This window comes from Chiloscyllium punctatum, chromosome 7 (genome assembly GCF_047496795.1).
Source record: "Chiloscyllium punctatum isolate Juve2018m chromosome 7, sChiPun1.3, whole genome shotgun sequence".
Taxonomy (NCBI): domain Eukaryota; kingdom Metazoa; phylum Chordata; class Chondrichthyes; order Orectolobiformes; family Hemiscylliidae; genus Chiloscyllium; species Chiloscyllium punctatum.
In genome coordinates, this window is record NC_092745.1 from 76180584 (window position 1) to 76202415 (window position 21832).

At 39.4% G+C, this 21832-nt stretch overlaps 1 protein-coding gene across 5 annotated transcripts in view; it reads left to right on the forward strand.

The window, feature by feature from the left end:
• Positions 1-21832, forward strand: part of pde4ba (phosphodiesterase 4B, cAMP-specific a) — a 629295-nt gene that overhangs the window by 467332 nt on the left and 140131 nt on the right. For 4 of the 5 annotated variants that reach the window (XM_072574073.1, XM_072574074.1, XM_072574075.1 and 1 more), the window contains 2 exons: positions 210-280; positions 21254-21303. In XM_072574073.1, the coding sequence (XP_072430174.1) occupies positions 210-280; positions 21254-21303 (121 nt within the window). Of the gene's footprint in view, positions 1-209; positions 281-15379; positions 15434-21253; positions 21304-21832 lie in introns of those variants that run through there. The other variant, XM_072574077.1, reaches the window with a different exon arrangement.

Below are 21832 nucleotides of genomic sequence, written 5' to 3' on the forward strand. Positions count from 1 at the left end.
TGCAGTTCAGTTTCAATTCTCGGTGCACATGATTATTGCACTATGACTGCTGTTCAGCTAGTTGCCTTAACTCAGAAGGGTATTTGAACCTAGCATCTCATTCACATTGCTGATCCAATTTCCAATCGATAAACGCTTCTACATGCTGAATTATCTGGATGAAGTAATCTTTAAGTTGCATGAATAAACCATAGTGCCTTTTGTTTTAGGTACTGGCCAGCTTGCGAAGTGTAAGGAGCAATTTCTCAGTTCTAACAAACATTCATGGAGCATCAAGCAAGTAAGCCACTTGACAAATGTTATTTAATGGGAACCCTGAGAGCAGGTGGGAGCTGAAAATTTGTGGTATTTAAAATAATATTGTAGATGTTCCAATATCTGGATTACTAGAAGTATTTGCATGTTGCAAAGAAGAATATGCGTCTAAATCTAAACCGGGATTTAATAATTAGGTGCAGACAGGCATTTACCAATGTCCTTAGAAGATACCTACAAGCCATTTTAAAATGGTTTTGAATCTTGGTTCTTGAGCAAAACATGGAGCTTTGCATTTCCTAAGTCTTGAATGACTCACCAGGGAAATAGAGACAGGTTTGAGAGACAGCTCAGGTCAACATTTCAATATATTTCCGTCTCATCTCAATACAAGCACATTTATTGTATTAGCTGTCTTAATTCCCTTTGCAAAATATTCTTGTGTCGATACAGGTCATTTTTAAAATTTGAGGACATCAGACTAACAGGATAAAGGTGGGAGGCATCTGACTGTCTATAGCAACACATTAGAAGAGAAAGAACATATTCTTTCCTATCCGCATATCTCAAGAATTTTCAGCTTTTATTTCAGATTTCCAGCATCTGCAATATATTGAGATACAGTCCATCATCATCCACAGTTGGGTCAGCTTATCTGTGGAGTGAGTTTGCAAGGGATCAGCCTTGATCTTATTGAATATAAGATAAAAGGGCCAAATAGTCCACTCCTGGTCCTCCTTCAATAACTCATGTTTGAGACCAGCTAAACACTGAAAGTTTGAATCATGAATCAGGCTGGAGTGCAGATGTAAGCTTGTGCTCAGATTGGAAACACCAAAATTTATGGGGAATTAAGATGATGCTGGAAAATAATCAAGGTTTTAGAGGGACAAGTCTCCTGTAAAGCTCACAACTTGAAGGCAGGCCTAGAGCTAATTATTTCCATGCTGAGAATGGAAGGGATCCACAGTAAACCCTTGGAATTGAAGAATCATTTTGGACTAATTCTACAAGAGTTGAAAATCTACTAAAAATAACCATTTAACATAAATCTGCTTGTGTTTTTCTTTTCCCCATAATTGCATTAATAGTCCTGTTCTACAGTTTAAAGTAAAGTTTGCCTACAAAAGCAGTGTTTCATCGGAACTGCTTTTAGTGTTTGCCACAGTAAATATCTTTAAATGAAATGTCTCAGGTGATCTTTTAGATAATAATAAATTCAAATTTCCTTTTTGTGAACATTATCTATGTCTGTGCAATCAGAATAAAGCTCAATTATGTTGATTACTTTTAATTTCCAGTTGTTATAGCTGCAAGTTTTACTATGCATAACACAGATCATGTAGTCATAGAGATATCCAACTCATTCATGCTAACCAAATATCCCAAATAAATCTAGTCCCATTTGCCAGCATTTATCCCATATCCTTCTAAACCCTACCTATCTATGTACTCATCCAGATGCCTTTTAAACGTTGTAATTGTACCAGTCTCCATCACTTCCTCTGGCAGCTCATTCTATATATGCATCACCCTCCATGTGGAAAAGTTGTCCCTTAGGACCCTTTTACCTTAAACCTATGCCCTCTAGTTCTGGATTCCCCCACTCCAGGAAAAAGATCTTGTCTGTTTATCCTATCCATGTCCCTCATGATTTTATAAACCTCTATAAGGTCAACCCTCAGCCTCCGGTGCTCAAGGGAAGAAAGCCCCAGCCAATTCAGCCTCTCTCAATAGCTCAAATCCTCCATCCCTGGCAACATGCTTTTAAATCTTTTCTGAACCCTTTCAAGTTTCACAACACCCTTCCTTTGGGAGGGAGATCAGAATTGCACACAGTATTCCAATAGTGGCCTAACCAATGTCCTGTATAGCCACAACATAACCTCCCAACTCTTATACTCGATGCACTGATCAATAAAGGCAAGCGTACCAACACCACCTTCACTATTCTATTTACCTATGACTCCACTTTCAAGGAACTATGAACCTGCACTCCAAGGTCTCTTTGTTTAGCAACACTCCCCATTGACCTTATCATTAAGTATATAAGTCCTGTCCTGATTTGCCTTTCCAAAATGCAACACCTCACATTTATCTAAATAAACTCCATCTGCCACTCCTCGACCCATTGGCCCTTCTGATCAAGATCCCATTGGTGTCTGAGATAACCTTTTTTACTATCCATTACATCACCAATTTTGGTGTCATCTGCAAACATACTAACCATACCTCCTATATTCACATCCAAATCATTTCTATAAATGACATAAAGCAGTGGATCCATGTTTTCATTGCCCACCCGTAATTGTCCTTGAGAAAATATTGGGGATCTGTCATCTTGAACCACTGCAGGCTACCTGCTGTGGGTTGACCCACAATACCATTAGGGAGAGAATTCTATGATTTTGACCTAGTGACAGTCAAACAGCAATGATATTTCCAAGTCAGTGTGGTGAGTGGCTTGGAGGGAAAGTTGAAGTTGATGTTCTCAATGTTTGTTCTTCTCGATGGAAGTGCTTGTGGGTTGTGGGAAGGTACTGTCTGAGGATCTTTGGTGAATTTCTGCAGTGTGTCTTGTAGATAATACACACTGTTGCTATGGAGCATTGCTGGTGGAGGGAATGGATGTTTGTGGGTGTAGTTCCAATCAAGTGGACTGCTTTGTCCTGAATGGTGTCAAGCCTCTTGAGTGTTGTTGGGGCTCCACTCCTCCAGGCAAGTGAGGAGTATTTTATCTTGTATGCTCAACAGTGGCAAAAGTGTATATCACTTCCTGGACATTCCAGGACTGATGTTGGTGCCCAGCTCTAAAGCAGATCAATCACTATAAACCACAAGTAGCCCTTTGCTGTGCACTTATGGGAGGGAAATGATAAATGAAAAGGAAAAGTTTCTGTGGGCACTAGTGACGTGAGTGACATGACATTGGAATTAGAAGCTCATAACGGTATTTTAACTTTCTTATTGCCACCTGTCTAATCAACTTCCACTGTAATGGCAGGTATTAAAAATGAAACTGTATAGACTGCTTGTTCTTAGTGACCATACAATGTTAGAACACTGCCTAAATAAGCTTGACTTTTTCATTAATGCCTAGCCTTGCTGAACATCTTGTCATTGTTCAGTGTGGGAGCATTACATGTTGGAAAGCTTTTAAACAATTAAAATGGTGAACATTTCTTGAACAATATGAAGAGCAAAGAGAAAACAAACAATAAAAAGTTGCATTTGCTTCTTGGATTAATCAGGAGTTACTTAATGATAAATTTGCAACCAATGAATTTTAACTTTCAGATCAATTGAAGCAGTTGTCCATTAAATTCTGTCTGGCTTGTTGTGCCTGACACTGCACTACTGAATCATGGTAAAGGTGATGTACCACCTGCTGATTGTCCTCATCATCAGAAATGTGCTGCTGCTCTACTTGCTCTTCAGAGTCCATCCGTGTTGCCTACTCTAGTTGTACAGAACAATATGTAAGGATTATGTAGTACACTCTATCTGAATTGTACTGAAAGACAGTTGTGTAACCCCACAACCAAACCTCCATAGGGACCACCTCTTCAGCAGGCTTATCATCTGCTCCACAAGGGCACCTTGAATGGGCTGAATTGTATCTATGCTTGGCATTAGCCAAGATTGTAAAGGGTAGCAGTACCTTAACGAACGCCATTTGGAAATCCAATTAAGTTACATTTACTGGTTCCCGTTATCTATCCTGTTTGTACCTTCCCAAAGGACTATAGTAAATTTGTCAGGCATGATTTCCCCTTCATGAAGTCATGTTGACTGCTTCGATTTATTAGATATTTCTAAATGTTAAGCCATTGCATCCTTTATAGTAGACTTTAACATTTTTCCAGTGACAGAAATGAAGCTAATAGACCTATAGTTACCAGGTTTTTTTGTGTGTGTCTCTTCCTTTATGAATAAAGATGTTAAATTCACAGTTTTCCAGTCCTCTGTGACTTCACCCAAATCCGAGGATTCTTGAAACATTATTATTACCAATGAATCCATTATCTACATAGCTCCTTCTTTTAAATAAGTAATAGGATTAGGCTGTTCAACCCTTCAAGTTGCTGCACCATTTAATAGGATCATGGCTGACCTGACAGTCATCGCATCCAATTTCCTGCTTTTTTCCATAACCTTTTACTGACTTAATGTTCAATAATCTACCTCAGCCTTAAATATACACAAGGACTTTGCCCCTACAACTCTCTCTGGTAAGGAGTTCCAGAGATACTCAATCCTCTGAAGGGAGAAATGCCTCCTCAAGTCAGTCTTTAATTAGTGCCCTTTATTCTGAGACTATGCCATCTGGTCATAGACTCTCCTTGAGGGGAAATATCCTCCGTGTTTACCCTGTTTAATATTTGCTCATAAGACAGTCTCTCCATACCAGGATTCATCCTATTGAACCTTCTCTGAACTGCCTCCAATGAAATAATATCTCTCCTTAAATAAGGGGACCAAAACTGTTCTCAGTACTCCAGATGTGGTCTTACTAACATCATTTAAGTTCCAGATAGATTATCTGTCTCTTATACGCTGTTTACCTTGACATAGGGGCCAACATTCTAGTAGCCTCCCTGATTACCTGCTGAATCTGTGCACTAGCTTTCTGTGTTTCATGCACAAATAAGCCTGAGTCCTTTTGTTTTAGAGCTTTTTGCAGTTTTTCTCCATTTAAATAATACTCTTTTCTTTTGTTATCCCTTCCAAAATGAACAACTTCACGTTCTCCCACATCACACTCCATTTGTCAACTTTTTGCCTACTTAATTAATCTACTAATATCTGTCTGTAAACTATTTTACAATCCAAGGATGCATTCCATCATGCCCAGGGGACTTATCAGTCTTGATGCCAATTATTTTTCAGAATATCTTTTCTCCCATGATTGTTATTGTGGGTGTTTCCTTCAATCGCCCTTGCCCCCACCAGCACCTCAAACCCTTTGTGTTTTAGTACTTTTAGAATGCAATTAATATCTGGGACCATTAATCAGGTGCTTTGTCAGGTCATGGTACAACATTATTATTTCCTGAGCCTTGTTCTCTAAGCAGCCTCAGTTCACTTTGGTGCCACGTTTCTTTTTTATATGTATTGAAAGAAGCTGTTTATGTCCATTTTTATATAACATGCTAGTTTTATTTTCTCCCTCCTTTATTATATCTTGGTAACGTTTTGTGAACTTTAAAACTTGCAATGTGCCAAAGAGGATTGAGTATGTTTGTTCCTTCAGTTTGATACTATCCTTAACTTCCTTGGTTAATCTCCTTCCTAGGTTCCTTCCTTGATGGGTCATATCTTTGCTATGAGACATAACCTATTTTCTCAAATATCAGCCTGTTCCTCAATTGTCTTTTCTGCTAAACTGCTTTCCCTGTGCACTCCAATCAAATCAGCTCTTATCACTATGTAATTGTACTTGCATAAGTTTCGCACAGTTGCTTCTAACGGAAGTTTGTCACTCTCAAACTGAATTCTTAATTCTGGTCACTCCTACCTTAGGGGTTCTGTCACTTTGAGGTCATCAACTAGCTTCATTATACATTGCCAGGTCCAAAATAGCTTGATCTCTGGTTGGATTCACAAACTATTGTCTCAGGATATGGTCTCACATACACTTGATAAATTCTTCCTCTTGGGTACCTTTGTCAATTTAATTTTGCCAATCTGCATGAAAATTGAAGTCACCCATGATTAGTGTACTTTTTAAACTTTCCATCATTATCTAATTTTTCATTCTTTGACCTACAAAACAGTGGGTTACAGGATATTCCTCTATGTGCCATCTTCCCCTTGTTATTTCTTATCTCCAACCACATTGATGCTATATTTAATCCAAGATCATTTATTGCTATCATACTTATTTCAACTCAGTATAACGAAGCTACCCCACCACACTCCGTTCCTGTTTGTCCTTTCAAGAAGTCATATATTCTGAATATTTAGTTGCCAACTTTGATCTCTTAGGAGCTATACTGTAATGGCAATAAGATTATAAACATTAACCTTCATTTGTCCCATTAATTCACTTACTCTATTCTTATTCCTATATGCATTTAAGTAAAGAGCCATTAATTTTGTCTTTTTACCATTTATTTCCCTGTGACATTGTTTGTTGCTGTTTTCCTATGCTTTCTATCCAGGTATCATGATTAAAATAGTTGCCCTGCAATGCTACCACATCCTTTTACTTTGTAGGTTTATATGTCCCTTCTCTCAAACCCTCTCTCCATCCTGTAATTGTTTTAACATCCTCTCTCCCTTTCACCTTTTTTATTCACAGTTGTTTTTGGGATGTTATTTGTATCGTGTGCAGTGATGGTAGATACAAAATGTCTGTTCAATTCATCTGCCATTTCCCTATTTCTCATTGTCAGTTTCTCAGATTCTGAGAGGACCAACACTTCCTTGACTTTTCTGCCTTTAAATGCCTGAAGAAACATTTTTTGTTTTATACTTCTATACAATTTTCTCTTGTACTTTAATTTTGTCATCATTGTTCTTTCAGTCACAGTTTGCTTTTCTTATATTCTAGGCAATCTTTTGGTCTGTCACTAATCTTGCTGATACTGTCTAAACTTCCTTATTTATCTTTGGATATTGCTTTCTTCCCCTAAAGTCTTTCTTCATTCTTGGAATGTACTTTTATGAAACGTTTCCTTAAATGTCTTCAATCCCATCTCTATTGACCTATCTATTAACTTTATTTCCGAGTTTAATTTCACCAGCTCGATCTTCTTGCATCATAACTTCCCTTATTTATTTTTAAAATGCTATCTTAGATCCTCTATTCTTCCTCTGAAACTGATTTAATTTTGCAATCATATCATGTTCACTGCTGTGCAGGAGGAGCATCTTTATAATAAGATCATTAATAAACCATGTCTCATTGCAAGTTACCAAATCAAAAAATAACCTATTATCTGGTTGGCTCAAGAATGTGCTGCTCTAAGAGCCAGTCTCATAACTGCTTTCAGAAATCATCTCCATAGCTTGTCATTCTGATTTGTCCAATCTACATATAGGTAGAGTTCACCTATGATTACTGCCATACCTATCTGACAAACCACTATTGTGTAGTCCTCCTTCACTCAGAAAGCTGGAGGCTCAGTTCTTGAGCACATTCAATGTGATTAATTAATAGGTTTCCACATAAAGACCTTAAACGTACAAGAATAGTACAGGAAAATGGTGCTAAGTAGAAGACAGCCAGGCCATCATCTAATTGAATGGCACAACAGGCTCGAAGGGGTGAATGGCTTACCCCTCCTCCTATTTCTTATGTTCTTAAATCTGCTTCACTCCCAATCACACCACCTTGTCTCTGATCGTGGACTGAATCAGAAAGCATAGACTGTTTAGTTTAGAAGGATGAGAGGTTTCTAATTGAAACTTAGAGAAACCTGAGAGGACTGGATAGAGTGAATGTGTAGAAGAGGTTTCCATGAATAGGGAAGATTAGGACGTGAAACCATAGCCTCAGAATGAAGGGGATAACCCTTTTAGAACTGAGGTGAGGAGGAATTTCTTTAGTCAGCGGATGATGAATTTGGTGGGAGAGGTGTGATTGTATTCTGAAAGGGTCCAGATAGTTTACAATGCATCAGACTGGGGCAGTGCTTATAGCTTGGCTTCCAGCTCTTTGACTTTGAGCTGAAGCTTTATGAGCCACATGTACTTGCTGCAGACAAAATTGTCCTGAATGACTTTGGTGTCTATTTTTCAGCCTGCAATTTGCAGTCACAATATAACCCCTCCATTGACGACTTTATTTTGTGTTGATTAACTATTTTTGACTCATTATATAATTAGACCATAAGATATTGGAGCAGAATTAAGCCATTCAGCTCATCAATCGTGGCTAATATGTTTCTCAACCACATTCTTCTGCCTTCTCCCTGATCCCCTTACCAATAAACAACATGTCTTAAAGATACTCAATGACATGGCCTCCATAGCCTTCAACAGCAATGAGATCCACAGGGTAACCACGCGCTGGCTGAAGAAATTCCTCTCATCTCCATTCCAAAGGGCCGTACCTTCACTTTGAGGTTGTGCCTTCTAGTCCTAGTCTCTCCTAGAAGTGGAACCATCTTCTCCACATCTGCTGTATCCAGGTGTCTCAGGATTCTAAAAGTTTCAATCAGGTTTCTCCTCATTATTTGAAACCTTATTGATCCAGCTCCTCATATGACAAGACCTTCATTCCTGGATTCATTCTTGTAAGCCACCTCAGAACTCGACCCATGCCAGCACATCCTTCCACAGCTAAAGGGCCTATAAGTGCTCAACATATTTCAAATGTGATCTGGCCAGAACATAGTACAGTCTCAGCAATACAATTCTGCTCTTGTATTCTCGTCCTCTTGAAATGAATGCTAACATTGCATTTGCCTTCCTAACCATCATCTGAACCTGCATTTAGCCTTAAGAGAATTCTGAATGAGGACTCCCAAGTCTGTTTGTGCCTCAGATTGCCAAAGCCTTTCCCTGTTTAGTCGACGCCTTTAGTCTTCCAACCAAAGTACATAACTTCACATTTTCCCACATTGTATTCCATCTGCCACTTCTTTGCCCACCCTCCTAACTGTACCAAGTCCTTCTGCAGCCTCCCTGCTTCCTCAATGTACTTGTGCCCCCACCTTACTTTGATTCATTTACAACAATGCCCTCCGTACCCTCAATGAGATTGGTAATATATAACACACATAGTTGTAGTCCTAACATGGACCTCTGCAGAACTTGACTAGTCACTGGCTACCATCTTGAAAAGACCGCTCTATCTCTACTCTCTACTCTCTGCCTTCTGCTAGTCAACCAGTCCTCTATCCATGCCAGTACCTTGCTCCTAACACCATGGTCTTGGACCTTATTTAGCAACCTTCTATGTGGCATCTTGTAAAAGGCCTGCTGGAAATCCACATAGATCACATCCACTGACTATCCTTTGTCTAACTTGCTCATTACCGCCTCAAAGATTTCTAACAGATTTTGCAGGCTTGACCTCCCCTTGATGAAGCCATATTGACTCCACCCTACTTTACCATGCAGTTCCATCCTTAAAATGGACTCTAAAATTTTAATCAACAATGGAGGTCAGACTAACCAGCCCATAGTTTTCTGTCTTCTGCCTGCCTCCATTCTTAAATAGTTTGTTATATTCATCATTTTTCAGTCCTCTGGGACCCTCTCTGACTCCAGTGGTTCCTTAAAGATCACCACAATGCCTCTACAATGAGCTCAGCTACTTCCTTCAGAACTGTGGGGTGTAAGCCACCTGATCTAAGTATTTTATCCACCTTCAGACCTTTGTTTCCTAGCACCTTCTCCTTAGTAATGGCAACTATATTCATCTCCGCTCCCTGACTCTCTTGTAGTACTGATATGTTGCTGGTATCTTCCACTGTAATTCAAAGTACTGAGTCAGTTCATCCACTTGTTCTTTGTTCTCCATTACTCCTTCTCTAGCCTCATTTTCTGGTGGTCCAATGTCCACTTTTGACACTCTTTTAGATAACAAAGAACTCTTGCCGTCTCCTTTAATATTACTAGCTAGCTTACACTCATATTTCATCATCTTCCCTCTTTTTTTTGTTTTATCCTCTGCTGGTTTTTAAAGGCTTCCCAACCCTCTGGCTTTGCACTAATCTTCACCACACTGAATACTTTTTTCTTTTGCTTTTATGCTGTCCCTGATTTTCCTTGTCAGCCAAGGTTGCCTCAGCCTCCCCCTAGTATATTCTTCTTCCATGTGATGAATTTTTGTACCTCCTGAATTAGTCCCACAAACTCTTGCCATTGCTGCTCTACTGTCTTCCCTACTATGTTTCCCTTCCAGTCACCTCTGACCAGCTCCTCCCTCATGTCTTTATAATTTAATATAGGTAATTCCAATACCGTCAGCTTCTCCCCTCAAACTACAGGGTGGATCACAGCCCCCTAGGGGTTCCTTCACCTTAAGCTCCCTAATTGTTTGCCTCATTACACATTATGAAATCCAGAACTGTCTGTGGGCTTCACTTCAAGCTGCTCCAAAACAATGTTATTATTCCACTAATTATTTTTCTTGAGATTCACTACCAACTTGATTTTACCAATCCCCTGCAAATTAAAGTCCCCATATTTATAGTAATAGTGCCTTTCTTTCATGCCTTTTCTATCTCTTCATTTATTTTCTCCCCCACATCCTGACTACAGCTAGGGGGCATGTACCCAACTTCCATCAGGGACTTCTTTCCTTTGCAGTTCCTCAACTCTACCCACACAGATTCTAACCCTTCTGACTCAATATTTATTTTATTTCTATCAACAAGGCAACACCACCCTCTCTGCCCATCTGCCTGCCCTTTGGTGGGATCTGTATCCTTGGATATTTAGTTTTTGGCCCTGATCCCCTTGTAGCCACACTTCTGTATCTGCCAAATTCAATCTGCATTACAAGCTCATTTACCTTGCTTTGCATATTGCGTGCATTTAAATGCAACATCCTCAGTCCTGTGTTGACTGGCCCCACTTCTCAGAGTTGACCCCCTCATATGCTGTGCCTGAAGTTAGAGTCCTGACCTTTTCCATACTCTGTCCTATTGCTTATTCTGGAACCTAGCATAATCTTTGCTAAGCACCCCTGTACCACCTTAACCTTTTCCATAATTTTCCATACAACTGAACAACCCTCAATTATTTAGTTTTAAGGCCTTTTGCAATTAATAAACATTGTGTCCCTCTTGCTATTATTTATAAAGAAATTACATGAGTTTGAAAGATAACCAAATACCCAATACCTCATTAATTATCTCCATCAGGCTTGATTTTTTCCTCAAAACAGAGTCAGTCCATAGGAACAGAACTCACTCCCCAACCTGTTCAATGAAATCTTTGTCACTCTCGCACTTCAATGAAGTTTCATCTGCTCTCGTGCTGTTTTATGAAGTCTTTCTCCTGGATCCTGGCAGACCAATACATCTGTAACATTCATTGATATCTTGGTAAAACTGGAGTTCAATATCTCATTGTTTTCACCTTCCCTTTCTTGTCTTAAAATCTATTACCATGGGTATTGTGAATCATGTGACTTGTACCCAGGTAAAGATATTCTAAATTAAGCTTGTATATTCTGTCCAACTGAGATAAATGTAATTAGGTAACAGCTGTTTCCTTCTAAATAATATTCAAATGTGAGTTATGAGCTCTAAAATGTTGAATTTGGAATGCTCTTGTGTAGCAGACAACACGTTGACCTTTTGATTTTTTTTTTGATTCATTCATGGGATGTGTGCATCTTTGGTTAGACCAACCCAGAAGAATCACCACATTGCTGTTTCAGCACAGTCCACAAGAAGCGATGATCAAAGCTTTCTTGGTGCCTTAGCTAGTGAGTCATTCAGCCACACATAGCAGAAAGGACTCCAGTTTGACCACATACTTCACCTCAAGCAGGACAATGGTAGAGGGCATTAAAATTGGTTCAAACACCCATGAGTGAGGAAGATATAATTAGCATGACCCAGTGATTGTTGGAAAGTGAACATATAGGATATGGGACCAGGACAGGACAGGGTTTGGTTGTGATGCAACCTTTTGTGAAATAGCCTAAAAAACGTCTCTGTCCAAATTTGCATAAGAGCCAAAAACTGAACAACTACTGGTGACTGTGAAATTGCAACCCAGCAAAAGAAGACTGCTGAAGCTCTAGTTTTAACTAAACCACCTGGAGAGAAAGCTGGCTATAAGCTGTAACTATAGCCACCCATCACTGTTGGGGGTTTAGTTAAAATCAAAGTGTATGTAGAGCAATGGTGAAACCTAGAAAAGCAAGAGTAACATTTTTCATTTTGCAGCAAAGTATTTGCTTCAGAAAGCTGGTACTGTAGAGGGCACACTTCACCACAATGTGAGGAAGCTTGTTTTTTTGGATAGTGAAAATAAACTTGCAAATAAGAATACAATTTCTGGCATGATTTATTTAATCATAATGCTGTCTTCATAAAATTATTTGATCTAATATAATGAACAGACATTCTTCTCTTTTGGCTTATAATTTTATGGAATGCTTGCATCTGGAAATGCTAAATTACTTTGCATCCTGGGTGCTTGTGCAAAATTTTCCAGTATTTATTGAGATTCTCTATATTTTAATTTTAATAATTATGCAGCAGCACCAGTATGGATTTACCTATATGCTCTGACTTTGCAGAAGGAGTGGGCTGGTATCATTTGATATAAGAGAGTGAAGAAATGGTGTTGAGCATTGAGCAACAGTATTTTGCAAGAGCTATGTTTCAAATTTGATGATAATAGGTTAAAGATGAATTGAATGAGTGCAAGTCGCCTTTTGTTGAGAAACTCATCACAATATTGCAAGCAGTGAAGCAAGAAAAGTTTGAAGGGGCAAGCTCCTGAGATGATTACTGTTTGAGTTACATAGGATGAAGTTACGGAAGTTTTAAAATAAGTTTTTTGCGTGGTGTGGATGGCACTGGTCAGGTCACCATTAATTGCCAATTACTAATGGCTGTTGAGAAGGTGGTGATGAGTTGCCACACATTCCGCAGAGCATAAACCTAAAATACAGATCATGGACCTGCTGGCCAAGTAACAGTCTATGTACAGGAAGCCGAGACTCTGCAGGGACATGTCCTCCAGGTGAATTGTTCACTTTGGTGATCAGCGAGAGTGGAGGGAGGATATGGTACAGGTTCACAGAAAATGTTAATAAGGGGTAGAGTTGCAGTGGATATACAAACATCCAAAAGGATGTTAGGAAAAAAATTCTGGGATTTAAGACAGTGACGGTGAATAAACAGTCACATCAGACAAGATACACAAGCTAATGAAACCTCATTCCTCAGCCACATTGCCATTGAATGCCCAACCTTTGCTAACATGTTCAGGATTGTAGATAGCTGAAAATAAATTCAATTAATAAATCTGGAATATCAAGTTTTTCTCAGTAATGGTGATAATGAAATTAATCGTCAATTCTTGTAAAGACATATCTGGTTCACTAATGTCCTTTAGGGGAAGAAATCTGCTATCCTTACCAGGTCTGCCTTATACATGACTCCAAATCTCCAGCAACGTGGTTGACTTTTAACCAGCCTCTGAAATGGCATAAAAAGCCATTCAGTTGAAAGGAATTTAAAGAGGGCAGCAAATGCTGGCCTTGCCAATGACACACACAGTGAATGAAAGAATAAAAAAAGCATCAGTAACCAGGTATGCACAGTGATAAACTACAGATTGGTCAATCTGAAGTCTGTCATCCAAGGCAGCAGATGGTAATTCTCATCAACTGTATGTCCATCAGATGAATTCTCCTGAGAAGCATCTGAACTGTCAGATGACAATTTACAGACCTGAATCTCTACTTGGAGGATTCCTGATTTTGGTGATAACATCAAGTTAAATATCTATTTAAGTTCAACTTTTCCACACAGAAGCAGAGTCAGAGATCTTCCTATCGTTTTTCTGGCTTTGCACCTATATTTTCCAACCATTGGTAAAATGGTAGCATTTATAGCAACGTGACAGATGTTTACTTCAAGGAGGTGTTAACTTCTGTCTGGCACTATGCTATTTTTAGTGGGTATAAATGAATAGACATTGTATAGTAGACAAACTGTCCTCCCACTCAACAAACTTTAAGTCTTGCTGCTGCTTGTCCTACCACCAATGCCAAAAAGTTTAAGAACTTCAGAAACGTACCAAAAGTTTGTTTTCGCTCAACACTTCATGAGAAAGAAAACGTACTGGAGTGTCAATCTCAACAACATTGCAAGAAATCAGACACCAGATTGAGATTAAAGTGCAGATTTAGTTTAAAAAGTTATGCAGGTGGCTCCATTTATTAATTCCCATTCAATTGGGGATCCGTGACTTGGACTGTGCTAAATAACATATACTCCGGCACAGTGCTAAGGCAGTGCTACAGTTAGTTTCAGAGCTTCTGGATGTGCTATATTGGAGAGGAGTTCATCATCAACTGGTTCCTGGCCCATACAAAAAGGAGGGAAGGAGATAAATACAATGAAGAAATAATATGAACAATATGGCCACATTACTCCTGAAAGTGAATTCTGGAGAGCATTCAAAAGCAAGTTAATTTCAAACAAATAATGTGGAAATAGAGTGGCAAAGTCACAATGTGCTTGGGTTGGTTGAGGAAATAGAGGTGCTCCACTGCTTTGAATAAACATGTGGCTGTGGTTAAATAGGTAGCATCTGCTAAGTCATGAAATCAATAATTTTTAAAGACACTCCAGAGAACTATCAGCTTACTAATAGCTTGTAAAATCCTCAGCAACTAAATTACAATCATAAGTCTTAATTTGCTGTCCATACTGCTCCAAAGTTTAATTATTCAAAATTATCTTAAATGCATAATTACCTCAGCAGCATCAAAGGTTGTAATCCTAATTCAGTTGCTAACTCCAGTGATCACCACATTCATAACAAGCTGGTTATTTGGTTCCTATCTTAATATTCATTGTCAGGAAACACCTGGCCAAAATTGCAAGTAGCTTTATTTACAAATGCTCTGACATCAATTTCATACATACCATAATGTGAAAAGGCCAGAAGTCCAATGACACCAAGTTATAGTCCAACGAGATTATTTTAAATCGCAAGTTGTCGGAGCATTGCCCCGTCACTTCACCTGACAAAGGGGCAATGCTTCAAAAGCTTGTGATAAACCTGTTGGATGAGAACCTGGTGTTGTCTAACTTCTGACCTTGTCCACCACAGTCCAACATTGGCACCTCCACATCACAATGTGAAAAGTACAGGCAGAAAAAAAAACAGTTGGCCCCAACACTCCTGCCTATCACATCAGAATGGCATTTGTGACCTTGAGCTGTCCTACACCCTTGTCCTTTGCCGCATTAAAATAGAGAGAAACCTAGGCCAGCAAGGGTTTAAAAACTTACTTGGAGAATTCCACTGGGACTCCTCAGGCTGTCAAAATCAACCCAGTCAGTCACGTGGGGTCATCTTTTATCTACAGTGACTTGCTGCGTGATGTAATCTCTGTCCTAGTCAAGGCCCGAAGATTCCAACTTGCATTTTTTTTCCTAGCTCAGTCATACTAAAGCTACCTGTCAGATGCATCTCCCCCAACAGTACAAGTAGGATTGATGACCAACTGGTCCTTGTGGAGGTAGGTTGTGGACTGAGGACACTATGTTACATGTTACTACAACTGTACTGAATGTCTGAGCTCAAATGGCAATACAGAGATGTGAGTAAACAGACGTAATGACATTCTGAACATATTTAAACAAGTGTCAGACTTTGGTAACACAGGTGACTATATTGGCCTATCCCCTACCTAGAATCCTCCTTTCTAAAACATAGAACAGTGTAGACCCTTCAGTCCTTGATGTTGTGCTGGCTGCCTTACCTACTCTAATATCTAACTAATCTACATACCCCTCATTGTACTAACTTCCATGTGCCTATCCAAGAGTAGATTAAATGTCCCTAATGTATCTGACTCTACTACCACTGCTGGCAGTGTATTCCACACACCCATCACACTCTGTGCAAAGAACTTACCTCTGATATCCCTTAAACCTTCCTCCAATCACCTTAAGATTATGCCCCCTTGTGATAGCCGTTTCCGCCTGGGAAAAAGTCTCTGGCTATCTATTCTATCTATGCCTCTTAACATCTTGTACATCTCTATCAAGTCACCTCTCATCCTCCTTCGCTCCAATATGAAAAGACCAAGCTCCCTCAACCTTTTTTCAGAAGACATGTCCTCCGGTTCAGGCAGCATCCCGGTAAATCTCATCTGCACCTTCTCATAATGTGTTTCCCATAATGTGGTGACCAGAACTGAACACAATATTCCAAGTGTAGTCTAACCAGCACTCTCTGAAGCTGCAGCATAACCTTGCGGCTCTTAAACTCAATCCCCCACTAACGAAAGCCAATGCAAGACATGCATTCTTAACAACCCTATCAACCTGCATGACAGCTTTGAGGGATCTTTGGACACCAGACCTCAAGATCCCAATGTTCCTCCACACTGCCAAGAACCTTGCCTTTAACCCTGTATTCTGCATTCAAATTCAGTCTTCCAAAGTGAATGACTTCATACTTTTCCATGTTGAACTCCATCTGCCACTTCTCAGCCCAGCTCTGGGTCCTGTCAATGTCTTGTTGCAGCCTACAACAGTCCTCCACACCATCCACAACTCCTCCAGGCTTCATGTCATTGGCAAACTTACTAAACTACCCATCCACTTCCTCGTCCAAGTCGTTTATAAAAATTACAAAGAGCAGAGGTCCTAGAACCGATCCCTACGGAACACCACTGGTTACCAAGCTCCAGGCTGAAGACTTTCCATCTAACACCACCTTCTGTCTTCTATGGGCTAGCCAATTCTGTATCCAAACAGCCAGATTTCTCTATATCCCATGCCGCTTCACTTTCTGAATGAGCCTACCATGGGGAACCTTATTAAACACCTTGCTAAAATCCATATACGCCACAGCCACTGCTCTACCTTCATCAACATGTTTTTCAAAATCCTCGTAGAATTCAACCATGTTTGTGAGGCATGACCTGTCCCTCGCAAAGCCATGCTGACTATTTGTAATCAAACTATGGTTTACTAAGTAATCATAAATCCTGTTTCTCAGAATCCTCTCCAATACTTTGCCCACTACTGACATAAGACTGACTGGTGTGTAATTCCCAGAATTATCCCTATTGATTTCCTTAAACAAGGGAATAACATTTGCCACCCTCCAATCACCTGGCACTAGTCCAGTGGACAGTGAGGACGCAAAGATCATCGCCAAAGACACAGCAATTTCTTCCCTCACTTCCTGTAGCAACCTAGTGTATATTTCATCTGGCCCGGGGATTTATCTATCCTTATGTTTTTAAAAATTTCCAACACATCCTCTTTCCTAACATCAACCTATTCAAGCCTACCAGTTTGTTCCACACTGTTGTCAGAAACATCAAGGCCCCTCTCAGTAGTGAATATTGAAGCAAAGTGTTCATTAAGGACCTTTCCTACTTCCTCTGACTCCCGGCATATGTTCCCTTCACTATCCTTGATTGGCCCTACTCTCACTTAGGATATATGTTTGTTGTGAGCTATGAACAATTTCCTTACACATCTGCCATTGTTCCTCAACTGTCTTAGCTGCTAAACTATTTTCCCAGTTCTCTAGAGGCATAAACATCTGAGAAGTATTGAGTCTTGTGATGACAAGATACACAAGGCTGTGGGAAAACTGCAGGAAAATGGGAGTAGAATAATTCTTGACAGGTATGAACTCAGTGAGCCAAAAGGCCTTTTTTCTGTGCTGTAGATCTCTATAACTCTGAATCCAATTATCCTTATTTAAGTTTAACACAATTGTTGCTGAGCCATGTTTCTCCCCCTCAAGCTAAAAGCTCAATTCTATCATGTTAAGGTCACTGGTTGAGACATCATATTTCTTAGGGAATCTTTTATTCTGAAATCAAGTATTAAACATGCCTTATTACACATTAACTGATCCAAAATAGCCTGATCCTTGATTAGGAATCCATAACATAATTTTCTAGAAAATTGTGGAATATGCACAATTAATTTTTCTATCCAATGAGTGGCAAGTTCTTCCCAAAACAGTGTGTGAGTACAATCATGAAATCCCTACAGTGCAAATAGAGGCTGTTTGGTGCATTGAGTTGGCGCTGACCCTCTGAAGAGCATCCCATCCCACACACTATTACCATAATCCTCCATTTGCCTTAGCTAACCCACCTTACTTGCATGACCCTGGACACTCTGGGTCAATTTAACATGGCCAGTTGACCTAAGCTGCACATGGTTGAACTGTGGGAGGAAAGCAGAATATTGAAGGAAATCCACACAAGCATGGGAAGAACATGCAAGTTCCACACAGTCATCTGAGGCTGAATCAAACCTGGTCTCCAGGTGCTATGAGGTAATGGTGCTAGTCAGAGCCACCATGCTGCCCCTAATGGCATTGGGCTAGCATCAGATATATGGAACAATGTAGAGGCAGTTTAGATATTAATTCAGCAAGGTTGATATTTCGGTGAGAAATCCTGGACCTTGTAGAATGAAACTCAAATAAATTGACACTTGGTCAAAATATGACAAGATTTAGCACAAGGTCTTCAGTGAAACCATGTCCGTACACATTTCTATGCTTTAGGCATCCGATATGTAACCTGTTTGAATTCCACATACGTTGCAATCTCAGCGACAACACCCAGCATAAACTGGCATGACTTCATTCTTTTTACTGCTATTCCACTATATATTTTTCCAGAGGTATGCCTGTGTACTTTGTGTACCACACCTCTTTCCAATCTGTAATTGTGTTGATATTTTGTGAAGAATTTTAAACAAAGGCTTTGGAAATTTGATCCTCCTGAATCAGGAGGGCATGGGTTAAAGTTCCATCAAAATCCAATAGTTAATAGAACAGCAAAAACTAATCAAAAACTTCATAATAAATTGCATTGCTGCATAAAATTGACAATGCAAGAAAAATCTGGACTATAATGCAGTGACATAAAGATAAGTAGTTCCAAGTACCAGATAAGTTAAATGTTGGCATATGTAACATTTATTCATTTCAAGTCATAGAGATGTATAGCACAGAAACAGTCCCTTTGGACTTCTGTTAAAAAGAGGAGACAAGCAAAAGTACTCAAAGTCGAGAAAGGAAAGATCAGATGTTCAAATCACAAGATTGATGCAGACCTGCAGAAGGGAGTAACAAAATGTTCTGAGAATATTTAGGATTTTCACAAAAATAATATCTTCATAATTTTATGCAGTTTTATATTTGTAGAATGTACATGATGTTGACGAAAATGAGGACTACAGATGCTGGAGATTAGAGTCAAGGTTAGAGTGGTGCTGGAAATGCACAGTAGGTCAGGCAGCATCCGAGGAACCAGAAACTTAAATATTGGTGTATATTTTCTGATGTATGTTTTCCTGTTCCTTAGATGCTGCTTGACCTGCTGTGCATTTGCAGCACCACTCTAATCTTGACCCTGTGCACATTGTTGGCAAAGCCAGCATTTGTTGCCCATTCCTAATGGCCCTTGAGAAATATTGATGAGTCACCTTGTTGAATAGCTGCTATCCATGTAATATGGTGTACTCTGTGTTGTTAGGTTGTTAACACAGCAACAATGAAGGAATGGTGATGTGGCCATTACAAGTCAGGATGTCATGTGACTTGGAGCGTACCTTAAAAGTGATAATCTTTCCGTCTGTATGCAGTCCCATTATTTTAGGAGGTGGAGGTTATGTGTTTGAAAGGGGCTGTCACAGAATAATTACCCCATAGCTGCAAGTTATAGTTCACCATGCTCCTAAAACTTGGATGTTCAAATTGATGGATGTGGTGTCAATCAATTGGGCCGCCTTTTCCTGGATGATATTGTGCATCTCAAGTGGTGGTGTCAGCCAGGCAAATAAATGTATTCTATCTGACTTCTGATTTGTTGTACATGGTGAACAGGTATTGGGATTCATGAGCTGAGTTACTTGCAGCAGAATTTGCAATTTCTGACCTACTCTAGCAGCCATAGTATAGTTTCTGTTAAATGGCAACCTCCGGATGTTGATATTGGGGTTTGAGGCTGTCATGAAGTCAGGACCTTAACAAACAAATTAAGTTTCAGTGACGGGTTACTGTTGTATAAATGTTTGATATCACTGCAAGATATATTCTCAGTTCTTGGCCGGCTCATTTGTGGTGAATTGAGGTTTCCCATACAGAGTGCATTCCATGTCTTCACTACCTTCAATTCTTCCAAGTGTGGCTCAACATGAAAGAGTACTTATTCTTCAAATGAGGGAGGACAAACAAGCCATGCTTGATTTAATTACATGAAATGTTGTGGGTTCTGAAGTCCATGTCGAGGATTCAATTTTGACTGTATACCATTATACCACCACCTGTATAAGGCATGTCCTGATCTTGGGACAGGGCATAGCTAAAGAGGATGATGTAGGTGTTTGGGACATTGGTTGTAAGTTATGATTTGGTCAGTACGACTATGCCAGTCTATTGCTTGTTTAGTCTTCAAATTTTACTGGTTAGAAGTTTGCAGGATTACTTGAGCAGGATGTATCATTGTTATGTCTGGTGCCTGATTTGATGTTGGGTGTCCATCTAAATTGTTCCTTTTTGACTTTTCATTAGCTGTTTGGCACGTAGCGGCTGCTGAGCAATCATCAAACAGGAGAGGGATAGTGAAACTGTTAGGAGCCCTTGCAGCAATAAAGGAAGTTACGATTGAGAGACACTGAGAGGCTAAGATATATACAGTATAATGAATAAACTGGGTTTCAGGCAGCACTAGTGTCAGATGAGAGTACAGAAGCCTTATTTCTCCTGGGAGGAGAACTGGCAGTAAATTCAAAATTCAGCAAAGGACTACAGGATGAAAACCTCCTTTCCCCACTAACTGCAGGGATGCATGTGAAATGTGTTTGAGTACGACCAATGTATTCAGTAAACCTTTTTGTAACTTCACTCAATAATAATACAAGAAATCAAAAAGGGTTATAAATATTATTGGACATATAATTGAATGATTTAGTTAATGCTGTATTGAGGGGTTTCATTCTTTATTTAAAACATATTATACCTGCCTTGCAAGTCCTTTATAGTCACATTATATAGCTAATATTGAAAGGTGTTCTACCAAAACTGGGACATCACACCTTAAACAATACAGAGTAAAACAAGAAAAAGACTGGCAAAATATTCATAAATTTTTATTTTAAATAAGTTGATTGTAAGTGATTACTGTTTTCTTTTTACCTTGATTTCTCACTACATTGTTACAAATCTAATGTTACAGTTATGATATTCACAATTTGTAAATGTATTTATTAACCAGCTATTGTACTGCTACATTACCCAACTGCTTGGATATGAGGGTATGATTATTTGTTCTGTTTCTCTCTTTCCATAGGAGATCTCCAGTTACAAGTCAACCAACCATTCCTAGAATCAGCCTCACTGGTACTAAATTATTTCTTAATTGCCTAATGTTCCAATAGTTCATTGAAAATTATCTATCTAGTGCTGAAGTACATTTGAGTTTAAAGCTTTTGCTGAAACAAATTGTTTCCTGACATGGAAGATGTGACAGGTTCTCCTCTTGGAACTGACTATGACTGGGAGAGTGAACAGACTATAATGAACAGTACATGCTGCTAGAAAAGGAAGGCTTCTTAGCAGAAGGCCATATTTACCAAGGGTCTTTACCTCAACTTGAACAAAAATATTCATAGTCTTAGCCATCTGGCAATTGCTACAGTTATGAATACAAGACCAAAGCAAGGCAAGGACCACAATGTGGCTTTCAGTGATTGTGGCTCTTAACCTTTATGCATCTGACTTCTTCCAGGCTGCTGCTACAAACAGAGTAACATCTTGCAGATTAGACTCAAAACTCTGGTCTGGAATCCATGCACATGTGCACAGCAGGCCTACAATCAGAGCCATGTTGCCAGAGTTAAAATTATCAAGTGTACCACTGATACCTTCA